Here is a 25,514-nt window from a genome sequence, read left to right on the forward strand (position 1 = left end):
ATGTGTGAAATGTGTCTGAAATGCATTTTTCCTCACAACTATCAAAACATCCACTCACACGAAAACAAAACCACCCCCACCCCCCCGACCCCCCAGAAAAAAAAAAAAGTTAAGGAAAGACAGGGCTTGGGCGGGTGAGGAGCAGGGGAGGAAAGGTTTACCAGCACAGTGATTAACAATGGTTCAAGACAGAACCAACAGGAGTTGGTCAAAAGGAGGCCTTCCATACGTGGCTACAGTTAAAAACCAAACAACCACTTTTGGTTCATTGCAGTGAGACCAAAAAAAAAAAAAAAAAAAATCCCCTCTCACAGATTCATATAAATACTAGACTCCAGCTCTTTTATTATTTTTAAAGTTTCCCATTTGTTTTCGCAAGGCCGAGCTACCTTATTAGAATTTATAGGTGCTCTGCGACAACTACAAGAGGTAGGCATACAGCATGAAAAAGTTTCTTAGTTAGTACCTCACCGTGCGTTGTTCACCTCATGACGCCATTCACTTCAGATCCAGACAGGGACTACTTTCTAGTCTTTTCTAAACCCCAAAACAAAGCTGCCGCCATCCCATAAATGTTCTAAGAGTGTACTCACAAATAAGAAACTTTCCCTACTGAAGGATACTGTCATAGTGTTTGCTGCAGAGCATTCATATTTTATATATATATATTTATTTATTTTTAAAAAATAAACAAACAACAACAAAAACCAAAGCCAAGTTCCTAGAACCAATTCTCTTGATTCTCTACTTCCACAAAACAAAGGGTACCATTTGGCCAAGACTACAGATGTGTTTTTTGTTTTTTTCTTCACAGATGCAAGTGCCATGCAAAATAAATTAAAGAACAGGTATCAAACATACATGGGATAAAACTACTGAAGGTAGATCTTTAAAAGCATTTATATAAACATAATTTATAATACTTCTCTTTTTTCCTTTATGTACAGTCACAAAGCTGTAGTTATACGTCTAGAATCTCCTCCGCCGTGCCTCCACAGCGTAATCTGTAGCGGCCAGTTCTCCAGCTAATAGTAGGGTCCCATAATGCCGACAAAAAAATGTATATTGTCATGGATTCACGGATGAACCAGGCTACTGCATAATCAAGTTTTGAAAAACACAGTGTGCCACCCTAGGAATTAAAAAAAAAAATTTTTTTTAATTTACTGACTGTCAAACCATAGAGTTAAAAAATAAAATTCTTCAATTTCACTCTTTTAAAATATACTATATAAAATCAAACCTGCTTCTTTAGATAACTGAACTGCTTCACGTCTTTTTTTTTTTTTTGAGCCTTAATAAAAGTGACAGTGTTAACTTATCAGCTGAAAGTTGAAAATCCAGTTAAGTTCTGTGTCCACATTCCACTAAGGAAGGTAATGTTTAAACCTGATGGTAACTTTCAATGGGAAGCTGAAGAATGGGTTAGATAAATTTCTTCAAGCTTTACTAAATTAAACCAGTTTTAGTTCCACCAAATGACTGCCAGCCTTTCCATGCCCATCCACATACCTGGACACCCCTGAGTTGAATGTAGTCAAATATAAACCATGCCAGGCAATGACACATGAAAAACACCATAATATCCCATCTGAATACATGGTGGGCTGCCCATCCAATAATTAAACTGGCAACAAAGCACTCGGAAATTGGCTCACAAATTATTGTAGCGGGAAGCATGTTAATTCGTAATTTGGTCCACCTAAAAAAAAAAAAAAAAAAAAGGTTTTCTTTAAAACAGCCTGGTTACAATCCTAATCAATCCCCCCCTCCCGCAAATGATCAGCTCTTTAGCCTGTTACATAAAGGCCCTTGTCTTTAAATAATATTTAATGAATCTCTTTTCTACGTTTATTTAGTACATAAAAAGGTCTATAAATTCATTTGTAGGCCTACACTCTAATGAATAAAGATTATAAAATTCAAAGTGTAGAAAGTTAGAAAATAGAGATCAGCACATTAAAGATATCAAAGTCTCAACATCTCTTTATTGAAAGCATTCAGGATTGCACAGCAAAGAAAATGTATTTAGACACTAAATTTATTTTAACAAAGATGCTAACCTTTCTTTTCTGGAACTAAATGAAAATTTGACTTTTAGATATTTTAAATATCAAGTTAGACCACGTAAAAAAATCACTCCCTCCCCGCTGTTTTCTTTTAACCACGTACACAAAGAAGAAAACCAACCAATTTACCTGATCATTCTGGACTGGAACTGGGAAATTGAGTAAGAGCCAGAGTTTTGCATGGCAACCTGCGTGGACATCGCAAACCTCCAACCTCTGAAAGTTAAGGTAAGTGTAAAAGGAACGGCGATGAGGAACACCTCAGGTGCGGCTGGCTACGCGCTTACGCATCACTGTAAGGAGTGAGCACCTGCTGGTGCTCAGGCTGAGCCCCGTTCCCAGACCAGCACCCCAATCAGGGTGCACTGTACTCCTGGATACAGAGAAATACACAGGCCTATGACAGCAACTGAGTCGGAAGGAACTACAACCTCTCAGTTTACAGTTTAAGAAACTTAAAATACAGACGTTCCGAAAGGACCAAGTGGAGTGGGTTCGGGGTTAATAGTTCAGTCTCGGATCACTACCAACCAAAACCAAAACCAGAAAACCACCAACTCAAATGGCGGGCAGGTCAGGGGTACAAGGAATATGTGTGATAAGTGTGTGGATATTCAACCAGAAATGCAAGCAAAAGGTGGCATTATATACACATATATCTTTGGAAACACTATGAATCTATGAGGCACATGAATAGCATCATGAAAGAATTTTTAAAGATCCCTCAATTTTTAAAATCCTATCTTTAGTAAATTATCACACAAGGCAACGAACCCCTTTAAAAGCAAACAAGTAATTTTGTGATAGAGAAAATGGTAAGCCATTCATATGAATTGTTAAGTGGCTTTTTAGCAGAGCATCAATCTACTGAGAAATCCCAAAATGTAGAATCATATTCTTTAAATCTTTAAACTTAAATCACCTGCTGGCTTGGCTTATGACTGCACTAATGTTTTTAATTCTTCTAAAATACATAGATATTTACATCCATAATAATGAAAATTTATAATCACAGAGAAGCTTCCTTTTCATTATGTCAAATCACATTAAAGAACATAGATCTGTTCATTTATTTCTTTCATAACAATATCTATGAATAATAGGAATTACTTTTTAAAAAACATTAACCTGTTCTGTACTCACTAGCAAAAACTATAATAAAATGGCAATTAATCTAAGACTGTAACAAACACAATAAACCAATAAAGTCAGGTACTAAAATACTATAGCCTAATGTAATTTAGTTTGCTTACCGGTCCGCTATGGCTTTGGCCATAAAGTAATCTTCAGCAATGTATTGAGCAAAAGCTATCAGCCCTCCTGCTTGATCTAACACATCCTTTCTCATTAAACAAGACATTCCCGTCACACATTTGAAGCCAGTTACATTGGCAGAGATATAGGATCTTGGATGAGAAGTTCCAAAATATACCTTCCAAAACAAAAGCAAAAACATGCGTGTGTAATTAGAATGTTATGTTAAAAGTATGGAGTTTATAAACACTTTTTTTCCCAGAAGAATTTCCTTTAAGTATGACTGTCTTATTATTCTCACATAAACAACCTGAATAAAAACTGTTACAAAACCATGTTTACATGTAGCAAGCAATCAGTAATTTGTTTGGTTGAGTATTCTTGTTATTAGCATTACAAAGAAAAATATGCTTCTAGGAAGGAAAAGTATATATTGTATTCTCAAATAAATCCTGTCTTCCCTAAAGATTTATCCAAATAAAACCTAATTTGGATAAAAAATAAGTCAGGTAAAAATATGACTCAAGCACATACAAAATATTTATTAATATTTTATAATTTATAATATATATCCTACTTCAAAAATGTGTAACTGCACATAAAGGTATATGGATGTGCATATGTGAATGTGCACACAGGTTTATGTCTGTACTCACACATGCATACATACACACACTCACGTATGAGTTTATCAACCTACAGGACAATCCTATTTCTTAATTTCTTTTATGCACCCTTTCAAAGCCGGCTGCCTCCTGCCCCGGAGTCACTGAACTTCCTCCCCATTTCCCCAGTGTTATTTTTCAATGTATCTTTCACAAACAGGGAAGACACTGAAATTCCCCCATCTTACTCCCCCTTTCCCTAGATAATGCTTTGAAGCCATGAGCTATGCAAGTTGCCAAATTAGTGGTAGAATAAAATAGTCAGCACCCTATTTGGGAACACAAAACCCTATTGTTTACATCTGAGATATTCTGCCTTTCCTAATTAGCTTGAAGCAGTGGTCACGCACGCAGCATGGACAAGAGAACTATGTGGGGTGGTGACAAACAGGATTCTTGCTGCCTGCTCTGCATCCGACTGCAGTGAAGTTCTGGAGCTTATGGGACTGAACGGAACCAAATATTGAAGACCTGAAGCGCACAGCCTAATTCCTCAAGCAGTTATTCAGTGAGGCTTTAGGGATGAGGTGGAAATAGGAACTATGTCAAAGGCTCCCAGGACTTCATTATGGACTGGAACAGCCCCTCTATTTCCATTCACTGTAACTACAGCAAAGGGGCCTTTAAGGATTAAATTTAACCTAAGTCACTGATTTGTGTGATCTGGGAGATGCTTATCACCCCCATTACAAATCAACTTGGGTATTTGTGAAACAAAAGTATGATGTGGCACTTAAGAATAAAAAGTATTTTATTTTAGGGGTGCTTGGGTGGTTTAGTTGGTCAAGTGTCCGATTTCCAATCAAGTCATGGTCTCACGGTTCCTGAGTTTGGGCCCCCACATCAGGCTCTCTGCTGTCAGTACAGAGCCTACTTTGGATCCTCTGTACTTCTCTCTCTGCCACTCCTCTGCTTGTACACTCTCTCTCTCTCTCAAAAACAAATATTAAAAAAATTTAAGTATTTATTTTTTTAATTTTTATGTTTTTTACTTATTTTTAAGTGACAGAGAGAGGGGTGCCTGGGTGGTTAAGCCTCCGACTTCGGCTCAGGTCAGATCTCACGTTTGTGGGTTCGAGCCCTGCGTTGGGCTCTGTGCTGACAGCTAGCTCAGAGCCTGGAGCCTGCTTCGGATTCTGTGTCTCCCTCTCTCTCTGCCCCTCCCCCTCTCATGCTCTGTGTCTCTCTGTATCAAGAATAAAGAAAACATTAAAAAAATTTTTTTTTAATTAAAAAAAAAAAGAGAGAGACAGAGAGAGACAGTACAAGCAGGGGAGGGTCAGAGAGGGAGGGAGATACAGAATCTGAAGCAGGCTCCAGGCTCTGAGCTAACTGTCAGCACAGAGCCCGATGCAGGGCTTGAACCCATGAACCATGAGGTCATGACTTGAGCCGAAGCTGGATGCTTAACCGACTGAGTCACACAGGCGCCCCTTAAGTATTTATTTTTAAGTAACTACTCCGAGTTTCTCTTACTAAACAAAAACTCTGATATTTAAAGACTTGCAATAGGACAAATCTATTCATAGGCAATATTAAGAGGTCATGGCTCAAAGTGTCAAAGGTTAAATTCCACACACAATGTACCTTTACCCCCTCAGATCTGTAGTAATCACAAGACTGCAATTCAAAATAATACAAGTGCAGATACACTGACAAGCAAGTTGATGTGTTTATAAGATTGCAACCATATGTCCTTCCCTTATGACATGGAGACATTCTTCCTACTTAACAGCACAGGAATGGTTGAGTCAGGTATAGGATAGGGTGTCAAACTATGGTACAGCTAATAAAAATCACTTTTATAAAAAAATTATTAATGAAGCACCTGGGTGACTCAGTCAGTTAAGTGTCTGACTCTTAGTTTCATTAGGTCATGATCTCATGGTTTGCAGGATTGAACCCTACAGTGAGTTGGGCTCTGCACTGATAGCATGAAGCCTGCTTGGGATTTGCTGTCTTTCTTCCTCTCTCTGACTCTTCCCTGCTCAAGTGGCTATCTCTGTCTCTCTCAAAATAAATAAACTTAAAAAAAGTAAATATTAAAAATTATTTATGATCGGGAGAAAAGCTGATCAAGTGACAAAAATCATATACAAATTGTTTTTAGAGTACCATCTCAACTTGTTTTTAAAAAGGTACATAGGAAAAAAAATAGAAACTTCCTCTAATTGGTAGGGTTATGTTGTTATTTTCTTGCTTATATTTTTTTCACAATTTATTTTTATATCATTCTATTTAACAGGGTGAAGAGAAAAAAATAGAAACCACAAAATAAAATTGTCCAGTACTTAAAAAAATTTTTTTAATGTTTATTTATTTTTGAGACAGAGAGAGAGAATGAGTGGGTAAGAGGCAGAGAGAGGGAGACACAGAATCCAAAGCACACTCCAGGCTCTGAGCTGGCAGCAGAGAGCCCGACGCAGGGCTGGAACCCACGAGCTATGAGATCATGACCTGAGCCAAAGTCAGACGCTTAACCGACCGAGACACCCAGGCGCCCCCTCCAGTAATCTTTAGAAATCCATTTTAAAAGGAAATCAAATGAGTTTTATAATAACTTATATGAACAATTTTCCTTTTTTGTGTGTATTTGAAATACTCTGATATTTATAAAAGATTCTTGAGGTGACCAGCTGGCTCAGTTGGAAAAGCATGTAACTCTTGATCTCAGGGTTGTGGTTTCAAGCCCTACTTTGGGTATAGAGATGGATACTTCAAAAAAAAAAAAAGATTATTTTCAGATTAGATTTCTGAAAGTACTATGCCATGTACTTTTACGTTAAGTCTAGAACCAAACTCTAGAACTGAAAGCAAGGACCAGAAGGAAACAGAAGATACTGTGTCCAGCTGGTGATGAGACCTCAGGAGGTTTCCCGTGCACATCCAGTCACTGCCAGAGTGCAGCTGTGCGTGATTCCAGCTACCTCGCCAGGAAAAGGGCTCATCTCATCTTCAGGAGGCCAGTACTGAGCAGGTTAAAACAGACTTGATTACAGTTAACTTCATGTAGTTCATCCCAACTCTCAGAAGAACCACAAGTTTCTGGAAGATCAGGGATGCGGCAGTATTATTCACGACAATCATACTTACCTGTTCTAAAGTGGCAGCAAAGCCCTGTCTGTCTGCTACATAGGGCAGCCCATGGACCAGGCCCACCTTCTCTGTCATTTGGTTAACCATGTCTGTAAGTGTGTCTGGAATTACTACAATAAAAAAGACAAACAGGTGTGAGGGAAAGGGAAAAAAAAAATCCTTTTTAGTAAAATGCCAACAACGTGAAATGTATTTTGTGAGCTGTTATAAAGTTCTTTTTTACATCTGGATCTAATAAATCATTCTCAATCACTTTTCTAAATAGAATACAAAATTTCAGAAAGGTGTATTTATGACAAGCTATTTTACTCTATACACTTTCAGACTAATACATACCAGAGACAGGATATACCTTGAAAATGTTACTCCCCCTATTTCAGAACCTCCAAACTAGAATATGGACAATGTGTTTGTCATGGAAATGATATAGGAGCAGAGCTGAAAGGACCTCAGTTCTTATGCTGGGTTCCTGCATTCTCTGACTATAGGAAATGAGCCACCACTTTCTTGGAGGATATGAGCTATCCGACCTCATAAAGCTGCTGATGGGAATTAAATGAGATTATACTTGACAGAGAGGTGGACATATATTCTGAAAACATAACAAATGTATGATAGGAAATAATTTAAGGTAGCAAACACGAAGAATGAACATAATCTTTGTCCATAAATTGACACTCATAATGAGCCTGATTAATTAGGCATGTCACACTTCTATTAATTTTCACATCTGCATTTCAAACTAATAAAATTTAAATCACCATCCCCTCTTCAAATAGCAAACTCCTCCTACCTTTTTACATGACTTTATATTTTTATTTCCTTCAAAAATACAAAAGCTTTGAACAAAAGCTATTGTATAAAAGTATATTTGGGCCTTAAATACACATATTCTACAGCAGTGGTTCCCAACCGCTGCACTGCAGGGGGCACTTAGCAAGTCTAGGGACATGTTTGGGGGTGTTGTCACCACTGAGAGAGAGGTGCTACTGGTACCTAGTGCAGAGAGGCCAGGGATGCTCACTAACCATCCCACAAAATAGCCTCAGCCAACAACCGCCCAGCCCCAAATGCGGAGGTTGAGAAACTTGTGGTAACTGGAACATAACTGTTTAAAAATGCAAACGTGCAAATTATAATTTCAGTATATAAAAGGCTTCCTCCTAAAATCAACTAACAGTCATGTTTGTATTTTGGTAAAATATTCACTTATTAGTTTCTGTCCCTTTGTGTGAGACAGTATTGGTGCCACAAACTGATTAAAGTAAAAGACAAGTGATTACATGAACACGAGAAAATTTACAACTATGAAAAATCTTGTATAAAGGACTATGTGACAGACCATGACTATTTCTTTTAATAGTTGGAATTTTCTCTTCATAACAAGAACAATTTTACAGATGTAACGTTCTAGGTTAGCAGTAATAAAAATTCCAAATTTTAGTTATGTATAAGTTGACATTATGCCATGAAATAATGATGAAATGCATTACTTTATAAGGCAAACAAAAAAGGGTTGATTCATGCATTTTTAGAATGCTTTTGCCATTTTATCATCAAATGAATAGTTTGTAGAACAAATAAAAAGCAGCTCACCTCTTATTCCACTATCACAGATCCATATCAGATCATACTTTGCAACTTCATATCCTGGCATTAAATTATTAATTTTAGGATTAATGCCGACCTTTTTGCCACCTAAAAATTTAATGATACAACCATGAAAGAGTCATCCAACATTGAAAATATTTTGTATTATACAGATACATGGTAGGGAGAAGTGGAAGTACTTTCATATGTAATAACTGAAACAAACATACTTAACATGTTTTACATTCCTTATTATTCATAATACATTTTAAAAAACTGGCTCATTCTTAAAAAGAGAATGAATTTATCTTTGAAAATATATGTTTCAGTTTAATTCTTAAGTTATTGCATCAATAATAAGTATGAATCAATGTTTAATGGCAAATATCTCACTACAAATCTTTAAGCCTATAGTCTTTTGAAAAATATTCTTTTTGCAATATAATAAAAGTAAATCCTATCGCTCACTCCCAATATTGTGAATAAAATTTGGGAAGGTCCACAGATTGAAAATAATAAAGAAACTTTGCGTTTTTTTAGGGTTATTTTGTTAATCCCAGATATGAAAAACAAAAACACCTGTGTTTTTATAACTTAAGTTCTCTTGAAAGGCTATAAACACCTTTCACGAATCCAATACCCGTAAAGCAAACATGCTAAAAAGGTTAATGGGTGGCTAACAGCTTAATCTATAGTTTAATGCAAAGATTACTGATACTTAATACTACTACAGCAAAAGGGTTATTGTAGAATTTATTTGTTACCTACCAATAAACAATCTAGCATCAACATTTGGATATTTTCCAAGAAGCTTCTTACATACATCAATGGCTGGATCATCGTGATCTTGTACACAAAGGAGTACTTCATACTAGTCAAAGAACACATTTTATGTAGATTAACCTCTTTTACAAAAATAAGCACATTACTGGTATTTATTGATTGATAAAAAGCATTAAGAAAAATAAGCAGTTGTACACATAGCATTTAAAAGTTAAGAGAGTACTCATAACGGATGCAAACACTTAGGATATCAAGTGTTGCTTTAATCGAGAGCAGCTTCTCCAGAACAGGGGCTGCTTTGCTGCAAGCTGCAGAGATAATGAACAGACTGGCAGTTCCCACAGTTGAAGTCCTGCCATTCCCTGACAGGCATGGGCTGAATTAAACTGGATCTCGAGCTTCTCTGTGGCCGTCATCATGAAACATCCCCCTGTTCTCCAGAAGCTCTGTCTCTGAAATTACTATTTCATGAAGGTGCCATAAAGTATGTATCAAGTCCCAGAATGATCAATGTAAAGAGTTTTTCCATGCTCTTCCCATGAAAAGGACAAAATGGTACTAGATTTTTGCTGAATAAGAATTTTTCAAAACAAAATAGAATTAGATTGAAAGTCTATCATCCTGAAAAGCATGGTTAGGCCTCTAACAACAAAAATACCCAGGGTTTTATTTTGCTCAGTGCCACGTTTGACTCTGACAGGACGTTAGGGAAGTCATTTCTTTGCATTTGACTCGTTGTGTTGGTTATCCTGGGAGATTTATTTAAGGAGGAGAACACTAAGCCCCACTCTTACTTTTGAATTAGAATCTCTGGGGGCAGTTCTGACATGTAACCAGGTTTATAAAATCTGGAGCTAAACCTTTAAGTTTGGTAACTTAAATAAACTTAATAAACTACATTTGTTTTTTTAAAAAAGTGCGTTCACATACGAAGATGCTACTCTATTATTTTGTGGGATAAGTATTCTTAGAGTAACTTTTTTTTTTTTAAATGTTCATGCTGACTCAGTGACAAATTTGCTACCAACTCGCTTTCTAAAATGGGGTGGATATTTTTAAGCGAAGGAGGGGGGTTAATTGTGTCCACGAAAAAATAACAAATCTATGTGTTCTTAAAAAAAAGAATGAAAGAGCTAAGGACATAACTTTTTAAGTATCTAACATACAGGGACCAGCTCAGGTAAAAGGGAAACTCAGCAAAAACTGGTAATATGGAAATTAGGGGCTGAGTATGAAAAGGGCCAGAACTAAGGTCAATGAAGAAGGTAGTTAAGATTTTTTTTTCAAGTGAGGGAAAAAAGTCTTCTCAATAATTAAGTAGAGTCTGGGAAAACAATGTATACTTTTCTCCTACTTTCTACCTATTATTATTATACATTCTATCAACTATCTACCTTTAATGATGACTGGCCAATACTGCCAACCAACTTTACAGCTATCTAGTCTTCAGAGAGAGGGAAGGACACCACCCCTGCCTACACCCTTAAATGTCCCAGAGGGTTGACTCCTAAATCCCGTAAAGCATCAGTCCTCCTCCCAATCTGACTCAAAACAACCTTCTGTTGAAATGACCTCTTAACAATGAAGATCAGAAAGATTAAGTGACTTTCCAAAGGGTAAAAGTTACAATTAGCTTCCCTCCTAGAGTGAGCTGCTCAGCCAGCTTTGCTGTTAGAATTCCTCATTTTCCCAAACACTGTACAGTTTCTTTGATGCTTTTATGATTTATGCTGTTTTGCAGGTATGAGCGAAGTGAAAAGAAATGTTCTTAAGTGATACAATTCCATAAAATATAGTAAAAAAGTTAGTCTTCACTTTTTTCCCTAGCAAGAGAAAACTCTGCAAAATATAGCTCTAGAAATGTATTCAAGTGAGACAGAATTTACCTTTATTCAAATGTAAGATTTAAAGTTTTCATTTTTATTGATTATACATTTTAATTTCAAATGAAAACCAAATACCTCCTGATTAGCCAGAGTGCAAATAAAACTCAGTTCTTATTATCTAAAAAATGTTCAGACTCTTATTTAAACACACAACTTTTGCTTTTGCTTGTTTATAGGAGGTAGCACACCAAGTATTTTTTAACATATTAGATTTTAATCAGGAATCTGATAACCACCTCTGTGTCTTCAGTTTCAGTTTGATCGAACATTTTATTTGCTAGGAATCTCTGTATTGGAATAGTTATATCACTCCAACTACACTGTGACCACCAAACACAACGTATTAAGTTGGTTGAAGGCTTTCTTAGTTAATACAAACAAATCATTTTTTAGGGGCGCCTAGGTGGCTCAGCAGGTTAAGCCTCTGACTTCAGCTCAGGTCATGATATCATGTTTCACAGGTTTGAACCCTGCGTCCAGCTCTTTGCTGACAGCTCAGAGTCTGGCACCTGCTTCAGATTCTGTATCTCCTTCTCTCTCTGCCCCACCCCGGCTCACGTGCACGCGCTCTCTCACTCTCTCTCTCTGTCAAAAATAAAGATTAAAACAATTTAAAAAATTTTTTGGATATTTTAAAACTAAAGGACCAAGTGTAACTATATATGTTCAAAAATATAGTGTTTATTAAAAATATTACACTTTAAAAATATTTCAAGAAAACACTTACTTTATAAATCTGAGGGCTATAAGATACAGTGAATTCTAGTATAAAGGGCCAGTATGAATACATAAAATCTAGAAATAAACCCCAGAGCTATTTATTTTTAATAATTTTCCATGCCTCTTTATTTTACTTATTTTTATTTTATTGGGAGTACGCGTGGGGGAGAGGGGCAGCGAGAGAGAGAGAAAGACAGAAATAGAGAATCCTAAGCAGGTTCCACACTCAGCACAAAGCCCAACACAGGATTTGATCCCACAACCCCGGGATCATGACCTGAGCTGAAATCAAGAGTCCACGCTCAAGTTACCAAACCAGTCACCCCTAAAACCCAGAGTAATTTAGATAAGAAGATTAGTCTCCAACAACTCCTTAGTAATTTCCTTTTCAAACAGTGCAATGACTAAAAGGCTGAGAACAAGAGAGGTGTAGGAAATCCACAGCCTGGGACTCAGCGCTTTGATATTCAAGAAGTGAATGTCTGAAATGGCAATAATCATGAATCCTACTTTTCTGCTTATATAGCATTAGATTGAGGTATATAAATGACATTAGAAAAACCTCACTGATTCAGCCCTGTAGACATCTGGAATACAAAATTTGTAATATAGCAGACAAGATAAAACATTCTATTAAAATAGAAAAGTTTTCAGTGATATTAATCAATTACATTGCCCATCAAGTAGGAATATCTTAAATAGTCTGTAAGTAACTACGTATCATTTTTACAGAAAAATTTTATGAGGATATTTGGATTATAGAATATAAATTGTCTATGATAAGAAGAGATTCAGACCCCAAATGCCTACAACATTCTCTGGCATGGAATGAATAATACACTTATAAGTTAATGCATTTGTCCTTAGGGTAACTTTTGAGTAAAAGATAGATGCCAGAAAGGAAATGTTTCGTAAGAACACAGCTCTGAATCGAACACTGGACAAACTGAATTATATACATCTCTATTTTCAAAAACTAGTTTGTTTATACGGTTTTCCAAATTTACTTGGTAAATTCCTAATCTTGCAGATTTAGAAGTTTCACTAACAAATGTTGTGCTTGGTCTTTTGATAATGGATTCGATTTTGTCTTCTCTAGTTCTTTGTTTAGAAGACTATTCAGTTAGAAAACAATCCTCTTAAGGATAGTTACACCACTGGCAAGAAAGAGTTTAAACATGGCACCAGACTTGTAACATTTTAAACCAGTTGTGTATTTGTGTTAAAAAAAAAAAAAAAAAAGGCACAAACCCACCATAATGACCATAGCCTCAACTCTGGCAATAACTTTGATTGTTTAATTAAGATCTCTTCATATGGCTAGGATTTACTAACGTAAAGCTACTTTACTGAATCTTCCTGCTGTAGCTAAATCTCTCCCTAAATGCCTTCTTTGGGGATGCCAAGTGAGTGCTCAATTTGCAGAAAATGAATTACATGTCTTTTTCATTCTTTTTTTTCCCTCCAAGGAATAATTATCAAAATAAGTGAATTGATAAGATATGTAAAGCACAGAAATCCTTCAGGGCAATTAGTATAGTAAGATTCTCACCGAAATTGAAACTTAGAACAAATACCAGCAGTAAGTTTTCTTGCATGTGTCCAAAATTAAATTTCTGAATCATCCATAATGTTCTAAGTCAAATTGGGAGGAAAAAGTTAGGTCCAGGATGAAACCAGACATACTTTTGTAAAACAGTGTTCACATCGACAAAAAGCACATAGTATGGTTGGGTGGGCCTGGCAGTCATGCAGATGTTCGTTTACTACATGCCTACTTGGTCATACAAGCGACTTGTCTGTTCATGCTCAGACTGGTGCGAGGTCAGTGGTTTAACTTCAGTTTCTTGTGGAACATGCTCTTTTAAAAATCAAATGAAATTGAGGCGCCTGGGTGGCTCAGTCAGTTAGACATCTGACTTCACGATCTCACGGTCCGTGGGTTCAAGTCCTGTGTTGGGTTCTGTGCTGACAGCTCAGAGCCTGGAGCCTGCTTCAAGTTCTGTCTGTGTCTTCCTCTCTGCCCTCCCCCACTCACACTTGGTCTCTCAAAAATAAATAAATATTTAAAAGTAAAAATAAATAAATAAATAAATAGCAAATGAAATGCCTTGAGATCTAAATTTTCCTTCAGACTTAACACTTTTCCTCCACTTTCCAAATTTTTGATTTACACAGCTAACGGTATTTTATAATTAGTAAATAAAATTGTGAAAAAAGAATAAAAACAATCTCTTATATTCGGGGTTCCTCATTTTATATTAAGTATCAAAATAATTTTCTCCTTGATGAATTTAAACACCTCAAGGGCATAACTTGTGGAAAAAGAAGCAAAAATAAGAGCTCTTGAAATAAATCATTCAGAAAAAGAAATCAATTATTGACTTATCCCAAATGTTGGGAATTAATGGATAAACATGTTCCTGGGTCATTTTTAGAAACTCTTTCTACAACTAAAACCCACACTAACTTCCACAACCAATTAATGCCATGACAATCATCTCATAAGGGCTGCAACACAGAAATTCCATAACTTAGTTCTGAGAGTGGTTGAATAGGGAAAGGGCAGGATGTGGATTAAAACACTGAAATGGGACACTAAGTTTCACAAGGATAAATGCATGATCCTAAGCTGTTCTGAGATTTAAAAACTTTTTTTTTTTAATGTTTTATTTATTTTTGATAGAGAGAGACAGAGCATGAGAGGGGGAGGGGGAGAGAGACAAGGAGACACAGAACCAGCAGCAGGCTCCAGGCTCTGAGCTAGCTGTCAGCACAGAGCCTGATGCGGGGCTCGAACCCAGGAATGTGAGATCTGACCTGAGCCGAAGTCGGAGGCTTAACCGACTGAGCCACCCAGGCGCCCCTGTTCTGAGATTTAATAATAATCAATGAAAATATTCTTTCATTTATTTAAAAAAAATCTCTTCGCTCCTGGGTGGCTCAGTTGGTTGGTTAGACGACAGACTCTTGGTCTCAGCTCAGGTCATGATCTACAGTTTGTGGGTTTGAGCCCCACATCAGGCTCTGCACTGCCGATGAAGAGTGAGCCTGCTTGGGATTCTCTCTCTCTGCCCCTACGCTGCTTGCACGTTCTCTCAATAAATAAAGAAACTAAAAAAAAAAACAAAAAACCTCTCTGCATATACTTATACAATGTGGGGCTTAATAACCTTTCATTTTTATTTCATTTTTTAAATGTGTTTTTTTTAGAAAGCACAAGAGGGGGAGGGACAGAGAAAGGGGGACAGAGGATCTGAAGCAGGCTCTGCCCCGACATCAGCAAGCCGAGAGATCACGGCCTGAGCTGAAGTCACATGTTCAACCGACTGAGCCACTGAGGTACCCCTGAAAAACCTTCCATTTCTCTTACTACAAAGCTATTGTGCAATTAATTTTATTTACTTCATTCTTCCTAAGTTACCAAAGGGCACTTTTTGCACTTCTGGTTGGGAAAAAAAATTAAGTATAGATCTTATTTTTTTTTAATTACATATTCAATTTATTGAATAGATAATAAATGCATGATTCAGCTCTCTAAAATTATTAAATACATATAACACACAAATTACAAGAAAAATACACAATGGTTTTGCTTCACGTTAGCTTCAAATACCTAGACTTCGAAACTTTAAAAGCAATAATATAAAAACAACTCTAAACTAAAAAATAACTGAATTATACTCGTGTTTATATACTTAGTAAGAACTGCATTAAGTTACATCTGTCTTTTCTATTCTTTTCATTGATGCTACCGAGAAAAATAAGAGCAAAAAGAAAGGACATGAGAGCGTAAAAACAAGTTAGTATGAGAAGTGTGGTGTATGTTTTATCTTCCTTCTCATAACTTGGGATACACTGTCCTAAAGAAATAGGAGGGGAAGAGCCTCCAAGTGGCACAAACTGTGGAAAAGCTGAGAAGTGAGGGTAAAAATTGAAGCAAGTGAATAGAGGCCATGGAGAGAAAACTCAAATGGACTTAAAATCAAGTAGGTAGAACTATAAAAGACATTCAAAAGCAGTGTTTCAAATAGGCAATTTAAAAAGCTGCAATAAAGCGAAATACATAAATAAAGGGAAGAGTTAAGTTCTCCTAAGAAACTACCAGCAGAGGGGCCCCTGGATAGCTCAGTTGGCTAATCATCTGACTCTTGATTTGGGCTCAGGTCTTAACCTCATGGTTTGTGGGATCAAGACCTGCACTCAGCTCCTCAAGGTCCACACTGACAGCGTGGAGCCGGCTTGGGACTCTCTCTCTCCCTCTCTCTGCCCCTTCCCCGTTCATGTGCTCTCTCACTCTCAAAATAAATAAAGGAACTTAAAAAAAAAAAAAGAAGAAACTACAAGTGGAATATCAAAGGGAAGAGATAAGAATACTCTCATCCCAACAAAACTGGCAGTGCTCCAGTGAAGGAGCAGGTTGTGTTCACAGATCTACCAACTGTATAGATAAATGATAGAACAAAATAAGTGGGCATTAAAATCTAGAAAGATAAAGAAATTAGAAATTGGGTATGAGGAAGACCCATGTTATCACTAACTATAACATTCTTGGGTCAAAAGCCGGATTTTCAAGGGGATTTATGTTTATTTCTAGCTATCCTCGTACCAGTAAATGCTACTTTTTCTCTCTCACTGCCTCTTCTTCCTGTCATTCACATACAACTCTCATGGAACAAGATTTTTATATTCAAACTACAAGGCACTTAACCATGTCTGAGTTCTAGGAGGTTTACTCACAGATTTCGAATTCAGATGGACAAGTAGGTGGTTACAAAAAGGAATGTGCACCTCCCCATTCCTCAACCCCATTCCTGTCCTGTGACTACTGCTATTACAGCATAAACTGTATGAGGCCGAGATCACCATGAATGTTTAATATCTTCACCTTTTTATGGTGTCAAAATGCCCCTTTCTTGAAGTGTTTCCATGAGGGGAAAGCATATGCGTGCACGCACGTGTGTACACACACACACACACACACACCAGAAAACCCCAAACAAACATGATCTCACCCATTTCTTAAAGAGTACAAGGCTGTACTTACTTTGGGGTAATCCAATTCGAAGAATGTCTCCAAGTTGTTGATTAGGTTGGGATCCACTCCTTTCAAAGGTTTCAGAAGGGACACACCTGGCAGCTTGCTATATGGCTGTTTGTCCGTTGCCTTCTTGTTGAGGTGTAATCGGCTAAAAAGCAAATGATACATATGTTATTTCTGGAAACATAGTAGTGCCAAGTCTGTATAAAGTATGTATCAAGCTCTCAAGAAATTACTCAATTCTAAGTTAATTTTAACTGACATCTTTTTAAAGGGCTATCTGGAAATGAAGGAAAGTAACCAGGTAAGCATCCAGTTTAGGAAAACCCGATCTAAGCAGAAGGAATGTTCCAAAGGAGGCTGGAGCTTACGAGTGTTGTTTATCGCTGTACTCAGTACTTAGAGAACTATGCCTGGCAGAGAGGAGGCATTCAATAAATACATGGTGAAGAAATGAATTACAGTGTTAGCCTACACAATAACTGCCCTTCCTCCCAAACAGCCATCAAAGTAGACCAAGAACTATAAAAACAGTATGGAGGAGGGAGGGAAATCCCTAATTCTCTCAGAAAAACAGAGAAATGTAACCAGAGAAACCTGAGATATTTCTATAAGAAGCAGTACACATAACACATGATTGAAAGAAGCACTAGGCTACCAGCAGGGCAAGCAAGAAAATGGGATAACTAGTAGAACTGCCAATATTCACAAGCTCAGAATGGCAGGGATGGAACAGAGGGAATTCTAAAGTAAGAAAAAAAAAATCTCGATGGGAAAAATGTCTAGTAATGACATTGGAAGATACACCAGTGCCACCAACTCACAGATAAGCTGGCCAAGGTTCTGAGTGCTGGTCCATCCCAAGGGCTCTTGAGGAGGGACGCCAGGCCAATTAAAAAGAGAATTGGCCCCAGTTAATGTTCATGGTGTCACAACAAAGAGAAGAGATGCTCTTCAGCAGGGTGATGATATTTCTAAAGGAAGTCACCAAAGTCCTCCTCCCCCTCACTCAAAAGTAATTACAGGTTAGAACAATCAGGGGGCCATGTACAAAGTATTTTAAGACACACGTTCTTCCACATTTTAACATCTCTGAAATCTATGGCCTCTTATAATGGGTGGCAACCAGATGGCAGTCCTAAATTAGTAGCATGAAACCCAAGCAATGAAACCTTCTGGAAGATCAAGAAAACACCAGCATCAGTGTATCTTCGATTTGATGAAACACACAATTAATCTATGAATGACTTCTGGAAGTACACTGCTACCACCATCCAGAACAGTTAGCCATGGGCTCCATCTTAGCTAATTAAAGACAGGGATGTGCCACAGTGAACATCTAACGTTTCAGATAAAGCCATAAAACATTTTACAGAAACAAAACAGGTTACCTACAATGGGAAACATTTTTTTCTTTATTTTTATTTTTGAGAGACAGAGCAAGCAGGGGAGGGTCAGAGAGAGAGGGAGATACAGAATCTGAAGACAGACTCCAGGTTTTGAGCTAGCAGCCATCACAGAGCCGGACATGGGGCTCAAACCCACGAACTGTGAGATCATAACCTGAGCCGAAGCCGAATGCTTAACCGACTGAGCCACCAAGGTGCCTCTACAATGGAAAAAATTTAAGCCAACAAAAGATTTTTTAAAGAACAAGGTGATATCAATTTCTGATACACCAACTGCTGGAGGACAATGTGATACCATTTCCAACAGTGCTGCTCAGTGTGGTCAGTGAGTAAGTGGCTTTTTACTGGTCTGTGAGAAGAAATCAAGAAAAGCAATTAGAAATGTTTATAGGATTTTGACCTTTCCATGCCATCCAAGCATGTAATCAGTATGTATGTATGTAAGTCAGTTAGCAGGCTCCCAAAACAGGGCTTGAACTGACATCCCTGGGATCAAGGCCTAAGCGTAGATCAAGAATCAGACGCTAAACTGACTGAGCTACCCAGGCGCCCCCAGTATTTATTTTTATTGTAGTTTACCAGAGTATTAGTCTATGCCAGACTGGAAAAACTTTAAAGAGCTGATTCTTTGCCATAGATAGTTTGGAAAATATTCATCTACCAAGTTCATCTAGAGGTTGGACAGAAGTAAAACCATGATCTAAAACTTATATAACCACAAAAATGATCACTATTCCGTATCTAACAAGGCTAGATGTCTGAGAAAACCCACCCAATACAGAACATCTAGACTGCTAGAGGAAAAAAGTTTATATATTTAATTGGTTGAACCAGTAATATCCACGTGGTTCAAATCACTAAAGATACTAAAATAGTCACAAAAAAGAAATCTCCCTGCCACCCCTGCCCCCATCTGCCACGTTTTCATCACCACATCTTGGCATTGTAAGTTTCTTGTTCATCTTTCCAGACTTCAAAGCATGTTTTTAGATACATGCCTTGAAGTATCAGGAAAATAAGGGGAACTCCCCAAGTCAGAAATGAGAAGAACCCTCTGGGTCAATGAGTGCTAGATGCTTTTGCCTCAGGGCCATCTGTTGGTCCCTGGTGATCTAGAGATGGAGACAAGCCTGAGACACGAATGATGGGAACTCTGTTCTGACAACCGTGTACAAATACGGAATCTCTGAAAGGTAAAGTACAAAAATGCTGGCCCACACAGGAAAGATGGGATGCTGCTTCTTGGATCTACCCCTCAATAAGTGGAATTAAAAGAAAGTCTTCGAGAACACCTGACCACACCCGTAATGCAAAGTCCCTGTGTTGCTGAACAAAACCCAAGAGAAAGAATAAGACCATCATATATGAATGTCTAGAAATACATACAATGTCTAGAAATAAAAGTTATGGTTGTTGACATAAAACTCAATAGACAAGTATGGAAAACAATTTGACAATAAAATATTATAGAGAGAAAAAAAAAAACCCTCAATAGACAGGTAGAGCAGAAGATTACATAGGCAGTTTAAGACAGACCTGGAGAACTGGAATCTAGATTGGAAGACATTATCCAGAAGGTAGCAGACAGAGAATGAGTAGCAAAGACACTGAAATCATGACACAATCTAAGACATGGAGGATAAAATAAGGCAGCCTAAAATCCCAGGAATTTTTTATTCTCTTCCCACTGCACAATCATTAAGTTCTCTTAAGCTTATCAAAACACGCACGATGTCATGACCAATTCAGAGAAATCCAACCTACTAACTCACTGCATTTGGCAAGTCTTTAGGTTAAGAACAGCAAGGATAACTTAAGTAGTGTTAAAATGTCTAGTATTGATCCTCGTCCCCGCCTTCCCCTTTCTTCATTAAGACATTTTAGTTTAAACACAATACAAAGATACCTCCTATCCTTTGGAGAGCTTTTCATATCAAGAATGCAGTATTTTATCAGACTCATTCTGACTCACAAAACAATAATGAAGTCCTCTAGAGGAACTGGTAAATACTGCATCTGAAATTTCTACTCACAATTACTTGAACTCACAGAACCTTTAAAAAAAAAGTTCTCTTTTGTGTTTTCCCCCACATCGATCTCTCCTCCCTCCATCCCACAATGTTTTCTTTCCCTATCCCACTGAGTCCTCTTGAGGAGTATACCCTAGGATACAAGAATCCTACTTTGGAGAATACAGTTTCAATTTATGTAACACAACTGACAAAGCTCCTTGTTACAAATTTCTTGAAATGTTTAGCAAAAACAACAAAAGAATATCCATGAAGTCACACACAAAATCACACAACACTATAATGAGCATACAGTGGTGCTCCACAACTACTTAGCATTCCTTTACTGAACAATCCTTTTTTTCATTTTTTAATGTTTTTTTTTTTTTTTAATTTATTTTTGAGAGACAGAGAGAGACAGTGCGAGCAGGGGAGGGTCAGAGAGAGGGAGATACAGTATCTGAAGCAGGCTCCAGGCTCTGAGCTGGCTGTCAGCTACCTTGACATGGGACTCAATCCCATGAACTGTGAGATCATGACCTGGGCCGAAGCCAGACGCTTAACTGCTGAGCCACCCAGGCGCCCCACAATCCCTTTTTTTGAACAATCATTTTTGAACCCCAAATGCACACTAGGCATTATTCTGTGCCCTGGAGACACAGTGATGAGAAGGCAAATTCCCTACTGTCAAGGAGTTGCAGTCTAACAGGGGAATTGCACATGTAGAGAAGTTCTTCTTCAGATAGAAACTCTTCCAGTCAACCAACCTATATTCTAAAGCAAGAAATATATTAACTTTGCCTGCCACACAGAGAAATGATGCTGGTGGGTGTCTTGGCCTTGGCCAATGTAACCAATCTATAATTCTCAAAATATGATCAACAGCCAGTTTGCCCAGAGTCTCAGAAGTGGCCTGAGTGGTAGAGTCTTCCAAGTGGGGTAGTTCTGACAGGGTCTACAAGGTTTGCTGGTTTCAAACCAGTTTATACTCTGGTATCTTGGGGCAGGGTTTCTGCATCACTTAGAACTGAACTTGAGCCTACTGCATCCACACATTGCACAGAATCGACCATGGGTGCCCATTTCTACCCTTGGCCTGGAACAGGTGACCTGCTTGCTGTCAGGATCCTTTGTACAGTTCTTTCTCAGTTTCAGGTTCTACACTGGGAATCCAGGTCTGCCTTCCCATCATGCACTTGGCTTGCGACCTTGTCCTTCTTTTAGAGGGTGGAGGAGAGTACTTTTTATTGATGCATGACACATATATAGTGAAGCCACATATAAGTATACAGCTCAATGAATTCTCTCAGAGTGAAACACCCATGTAACCAGTACCCAGATCAAGAAACAGTATTACCAGAATCCCAGAAGGCCTTGCATGTCCTCATCTACTGACCACCTTCCCCCTCAAGGGTAACCACTATCCTGACTTCCAACACCATAGGCTAATTTTGCCAGTATTAAAATGTTCTCTAAATGGAATCCCATAGGATGTACTCATTTGTGTCTGGTTTCTTTGACTTCACATGTTTGTGAGATTTATCTTTGTTTTTACATTTAGGTATAGTTCCTGCATTTTCATTACAGCATGTATTCTTTATATTAATATACCACTCTTTATTTAGCTACTTTCCGTGATGGACATTTGGGTTATTTCCAGTTTGGGGCTAATACAGCCTTGTCTGTGTGCTTACAAAAGTATCAAAAACCCTGGCCTAAACACCCCCCCCCCTGCCATTCCCCACCTCCCACTTAAACTTTTGGGCAAGATGAAGAAACAGACCAGATTTGCCTGTCCACCTGAAACAACTTTTTAAAAATCAGACAAAATCCGGGTGCCTGGTTGGCTCAGTCGGTGAAGCCTCTGATCTTGATTTGGACTCAGTTCAGGATCTCATGATCATGAGCTTGAGCCCTATGTTGGGCTCTGCAGTGAGCATGGAGCCTTCTTGGAATTCTCTTTCTCTGCCCCTCCCCCACTTATTCTGCCAAAATAAATAAGCATACTAAATCAGACAAAATATAGGAAACAATGATTTTTAAGATACTGATAAAGGTTAGTGATTCCTGCAACATGGAAACAAAGAAGCTAAGCCCTCCAACTGCCCCCAGCTACTGCTTTGAGACAATTTCCAGGCCAGGAAACCAGTGTTTTTCAACATTTGTATACACAATGCCCACAAGTAAAAATCACAACTTAATGGATGGGTTGCAGAGCCTAGGAATCTGTATTTTTATAAGCATCCAAATGATTCTGATGCAGGCCAGCATTGAGCCACACTGCTGTAGACTATAAATTCTCCAGGCTCCAGCAAAATAAGGATGTTCTCAAGTTTAAAAAACATGGACTGGGGCACCTGGGTGGCTCAGTCGGTTAAGCATCCGACTTCGGCTCAGGTCATGATCTCACAGTTTGTGAGTTTGAGCGCCGCACTGAGCTCTGTGCTGACAGCTCAGAGACTGGAGCCTGCTTCGGATTCTGTGTCTCCTCTCTCTCTCTCTCTGTTTCTCCCCCACTCATGCTCTCTCTCTCTCTCAAAAATAAAAACATTAAGTTAAAAAAAACATTGACTAAATAAGAATAAAGAAACATATATACAGAGCTCAGAAGGTCAGGTTAGTCTAGAGAAAAAAATATAGAGCCACCCAGAGTTTGCTAAATACATAAGGTCTCCTAGGCAGAGCATGCCATTAGCAGGTGGCCACAAATCAATGTAGCTGATACAGGCCAAGAACGCGTGAAGGAGAGCATGAGGGAGTAAGCCAAGAAGCAGAAAGATAGGCAGGAAGAAAGGATTTATTAAAGACGACTTTATTTGACTATTTTCTCTCTGAAAGTGTTCAAGAAAGAACAACATTGAACGTAGCTGAGAGGTGAAGACAAGAACTGAAATGCCCCCCTGACTGTGTGGACCTGGTACCTCTGGAGCACTGTGCACAGGGGCAGACTAATAAAAACAGGCAAAGGAGTGAAAAGTGCAATGTGATAACAGGGAATAAACACTAATTTCTCTTGAAACCTGACAAGGAGTAAAAGGGCCAAAGTAACTAGATGGAAAAAGGGTTTTCAGTTTAACTTTGGGGGAAAAATGTTTTTTAATACTTGAGTATACAGAGTCAGGGGAAGAGCTAGTCCAGGGTAATGACAGAGAAAATGCATGGCGCCAACAGCCTCCACAGTGTGAAGCAGGAGTTAAGAAAAGCTGACAAGACGGGAGGCAGGATGGTGAAGATTTAGAAGCGGTTCCGCCAGTAACGGGTGACCGAGGCTAAATAAAGAACCGAGGCAGTGCCAGAGAGCACTGAAGGCTTAGCTGAGATCTGAGACCATGAATGTGAAGTAGTACTAACCCACGTGACTGTGTGATTACCCTCTGTGGGATTTTGAAAGCTGAGAAGCTATAAATTATACGATAGGTTCAGGATAACAAGGCAGACTGATAGGCGGGAAAGCAGGGGGCAAGATGATGAAGTGATGAACTTGAGTTCTGGCTAGATGGAGGACTCAGTGAAACCAAGAGATAACAAGTGTGGACGAACAGCCCAGGGCAGCTGTTCTCAATCTTGACTGCGCATGAATATCACCTGGGGAATTAAAAAAATCCTGATGCCCAGACAAGTTAGATCAGAATGTCTAGGGCTGAGACGTAGGCAAGTAGTACTTTAAAAAAATATATATATATATATAAGGTTTGTTTATTTTTGAGAGAATACCAAGCAGGCTCCCTGCTGTCAGCACAGATCCCAAGGCAGGGCTTGATCCCAGGAGCTGTGAGATCACGACCTGAGCCAAAATCAAGAGTCAGAGGCTTAACTGATTGAGCCACCCAGACGCCCCAAGCCGCATTTTTTTTTTTAAGGCTTCCCCTGGTGACTCCCAAGTGCAGTCAAAGCTGAGAACCATGGACCTAGGAAGACTAGATTCCTGTAAGGAGAATGCTCAGGAAGCTCAGCAGTTAGTTACAGGATGGGCTGAAAACAAGCAGCCCGTGAAGAAGCAGCTCAAACTGAGTAAGAATGGGGAAGAGCTGCAGGAAAGGAGTAGGGCTCTCTCCACACTAGTTTCAATGTTGCCAGTTACCAGAAACAAGATTCACAGCAATTGAAGAAATTCCCATACAGATACTCTATCGCAGCGGACTACTTCCGGGGTTATTTTTAGGTTATCCGTTGCGTATAGACAGCATTCTGGTTTAAGAGCCTGGGCTGGAGGCAGCTAGCCTGGATTTTTATGCCAGCTTCACAGATTACTAGCTGAGTAATCCCGGGATAACTCACTTCTTTGTCTCAAAAAAATTTTTTTAAGTGTGGATAATTAATCGGTACATACCTCATAAAGTAGTTGTGAGAAACAGAGGAGATAAAACCACAAGTAAACACTCAATGATAGCTAATATTGATCATTTTTTAAAGCTGCTAATTTTAAGGATGTTTTCCACTAAACATAACTTCTATGAATTACCAATAGTAAGGGATTTAGAGACGACAAACATTGTTGAGGCTTATACACCAAAATGGAAGAACTAGAAATCCACATACTTAAAGATTCTTTCACAGCTATTTAAATATTAAGCTATTGCACTGTTTTTTTTTTAATTTTAAAAAAAATTTAAAAGACTTTATTTTTAAATAGTCTCTACACCCAGTGTGGGGCTCAACTCACAATCCCAAGATCAAAGAGTCACACACTCCACTGACTGTGCCAGCCAACCATCCCTCCCTATAGGGCGTTTTGTTTTGTTTTTTTACATAAAACAACTCTGGTGTATTAAGAAAGATTAAAGGGGGAAATGGGGATCATCAAAATTCCCAAATCATGGTTAAAACAGAGAAAGTCAAAACATGGCACAAAACACATTTAATGCAAAGTTTAAATAATATGCAGTACTTAGGCTAAAATTATATTCAAAGTTAGAATATACACCCAATAGGGGTGCCTGGGTGGCTCAGTTGGTTAAGCGGCCAACTTCGGCTCAGGTCATGATCTCCTCC

At 38.3% G+C, this 25,514-nt stretch overlaps 1 protein-coding gene across 1 annotated transcript in view; it reads right to left on the reverse strand.

Annotated features, from left to right (window-relative positions):
• Positions 1 to 647: 647 nt before the first annotated feature.
• The window catches only part of UGCG (UDP-glucose ceramide glucosyltransferase), a 33,367-nt gene continuing 8,500 nt past the window's right edge, over positions 648 to 25,514 (reverse strand). Inside the window, exons 2-9 of the mRNA XM_029920664.1 lie at positions 17,111 to 17,252; positions 9,443 to 9,545; positions 8,681 to 8,782; positions 7,082 to 7,194; positions 3,323 to 3,501; positions 2,199 to 2,285; positions 1,513 to 1,702; positions 648 to 1,132 (exon numbers count right to left, since the gene is read on the reverse strand). Coding sequence (XP_029776524.1) covers positions 962 to 1,132; positions 1,513 to 1,702; positions 2,199 to 2,285; positions 3,323 to 3,501; positions 7,082 to 7,194; positions 8,681 to 8,782; positions 9,443 to 9,545; positions 17,111 to 17,252 — 1,087 coding nt within the window. The 3' untranslated portion in view covers positions 648 to 961. The remainder of the gene's footprint in view (positions 1,133 to 1,512; positions 1,703 to 2,198; positions 2,286 to 3,322; positions 3,502 to 7,081; positions 7,195 to 8,680; positions 8,783 to 9,442; positions 9,546 to 17,110; positions 17,253 to 25,514) is intronic.

Source organism: Suricata suricatta, chromosome 13, assembly GCF_006229205.1.
Source record: "Suricata suricatta isolate VVHF042 chromosome 13, meerkat_22Aug2017_6uvM2_HiC, whole genome shotgun sequence".
NCBI lineage: Eukaryota > Metazoa > Chordata > Mammalia > Carnivora > Herpestidae > Suricata > Suricata suricatta.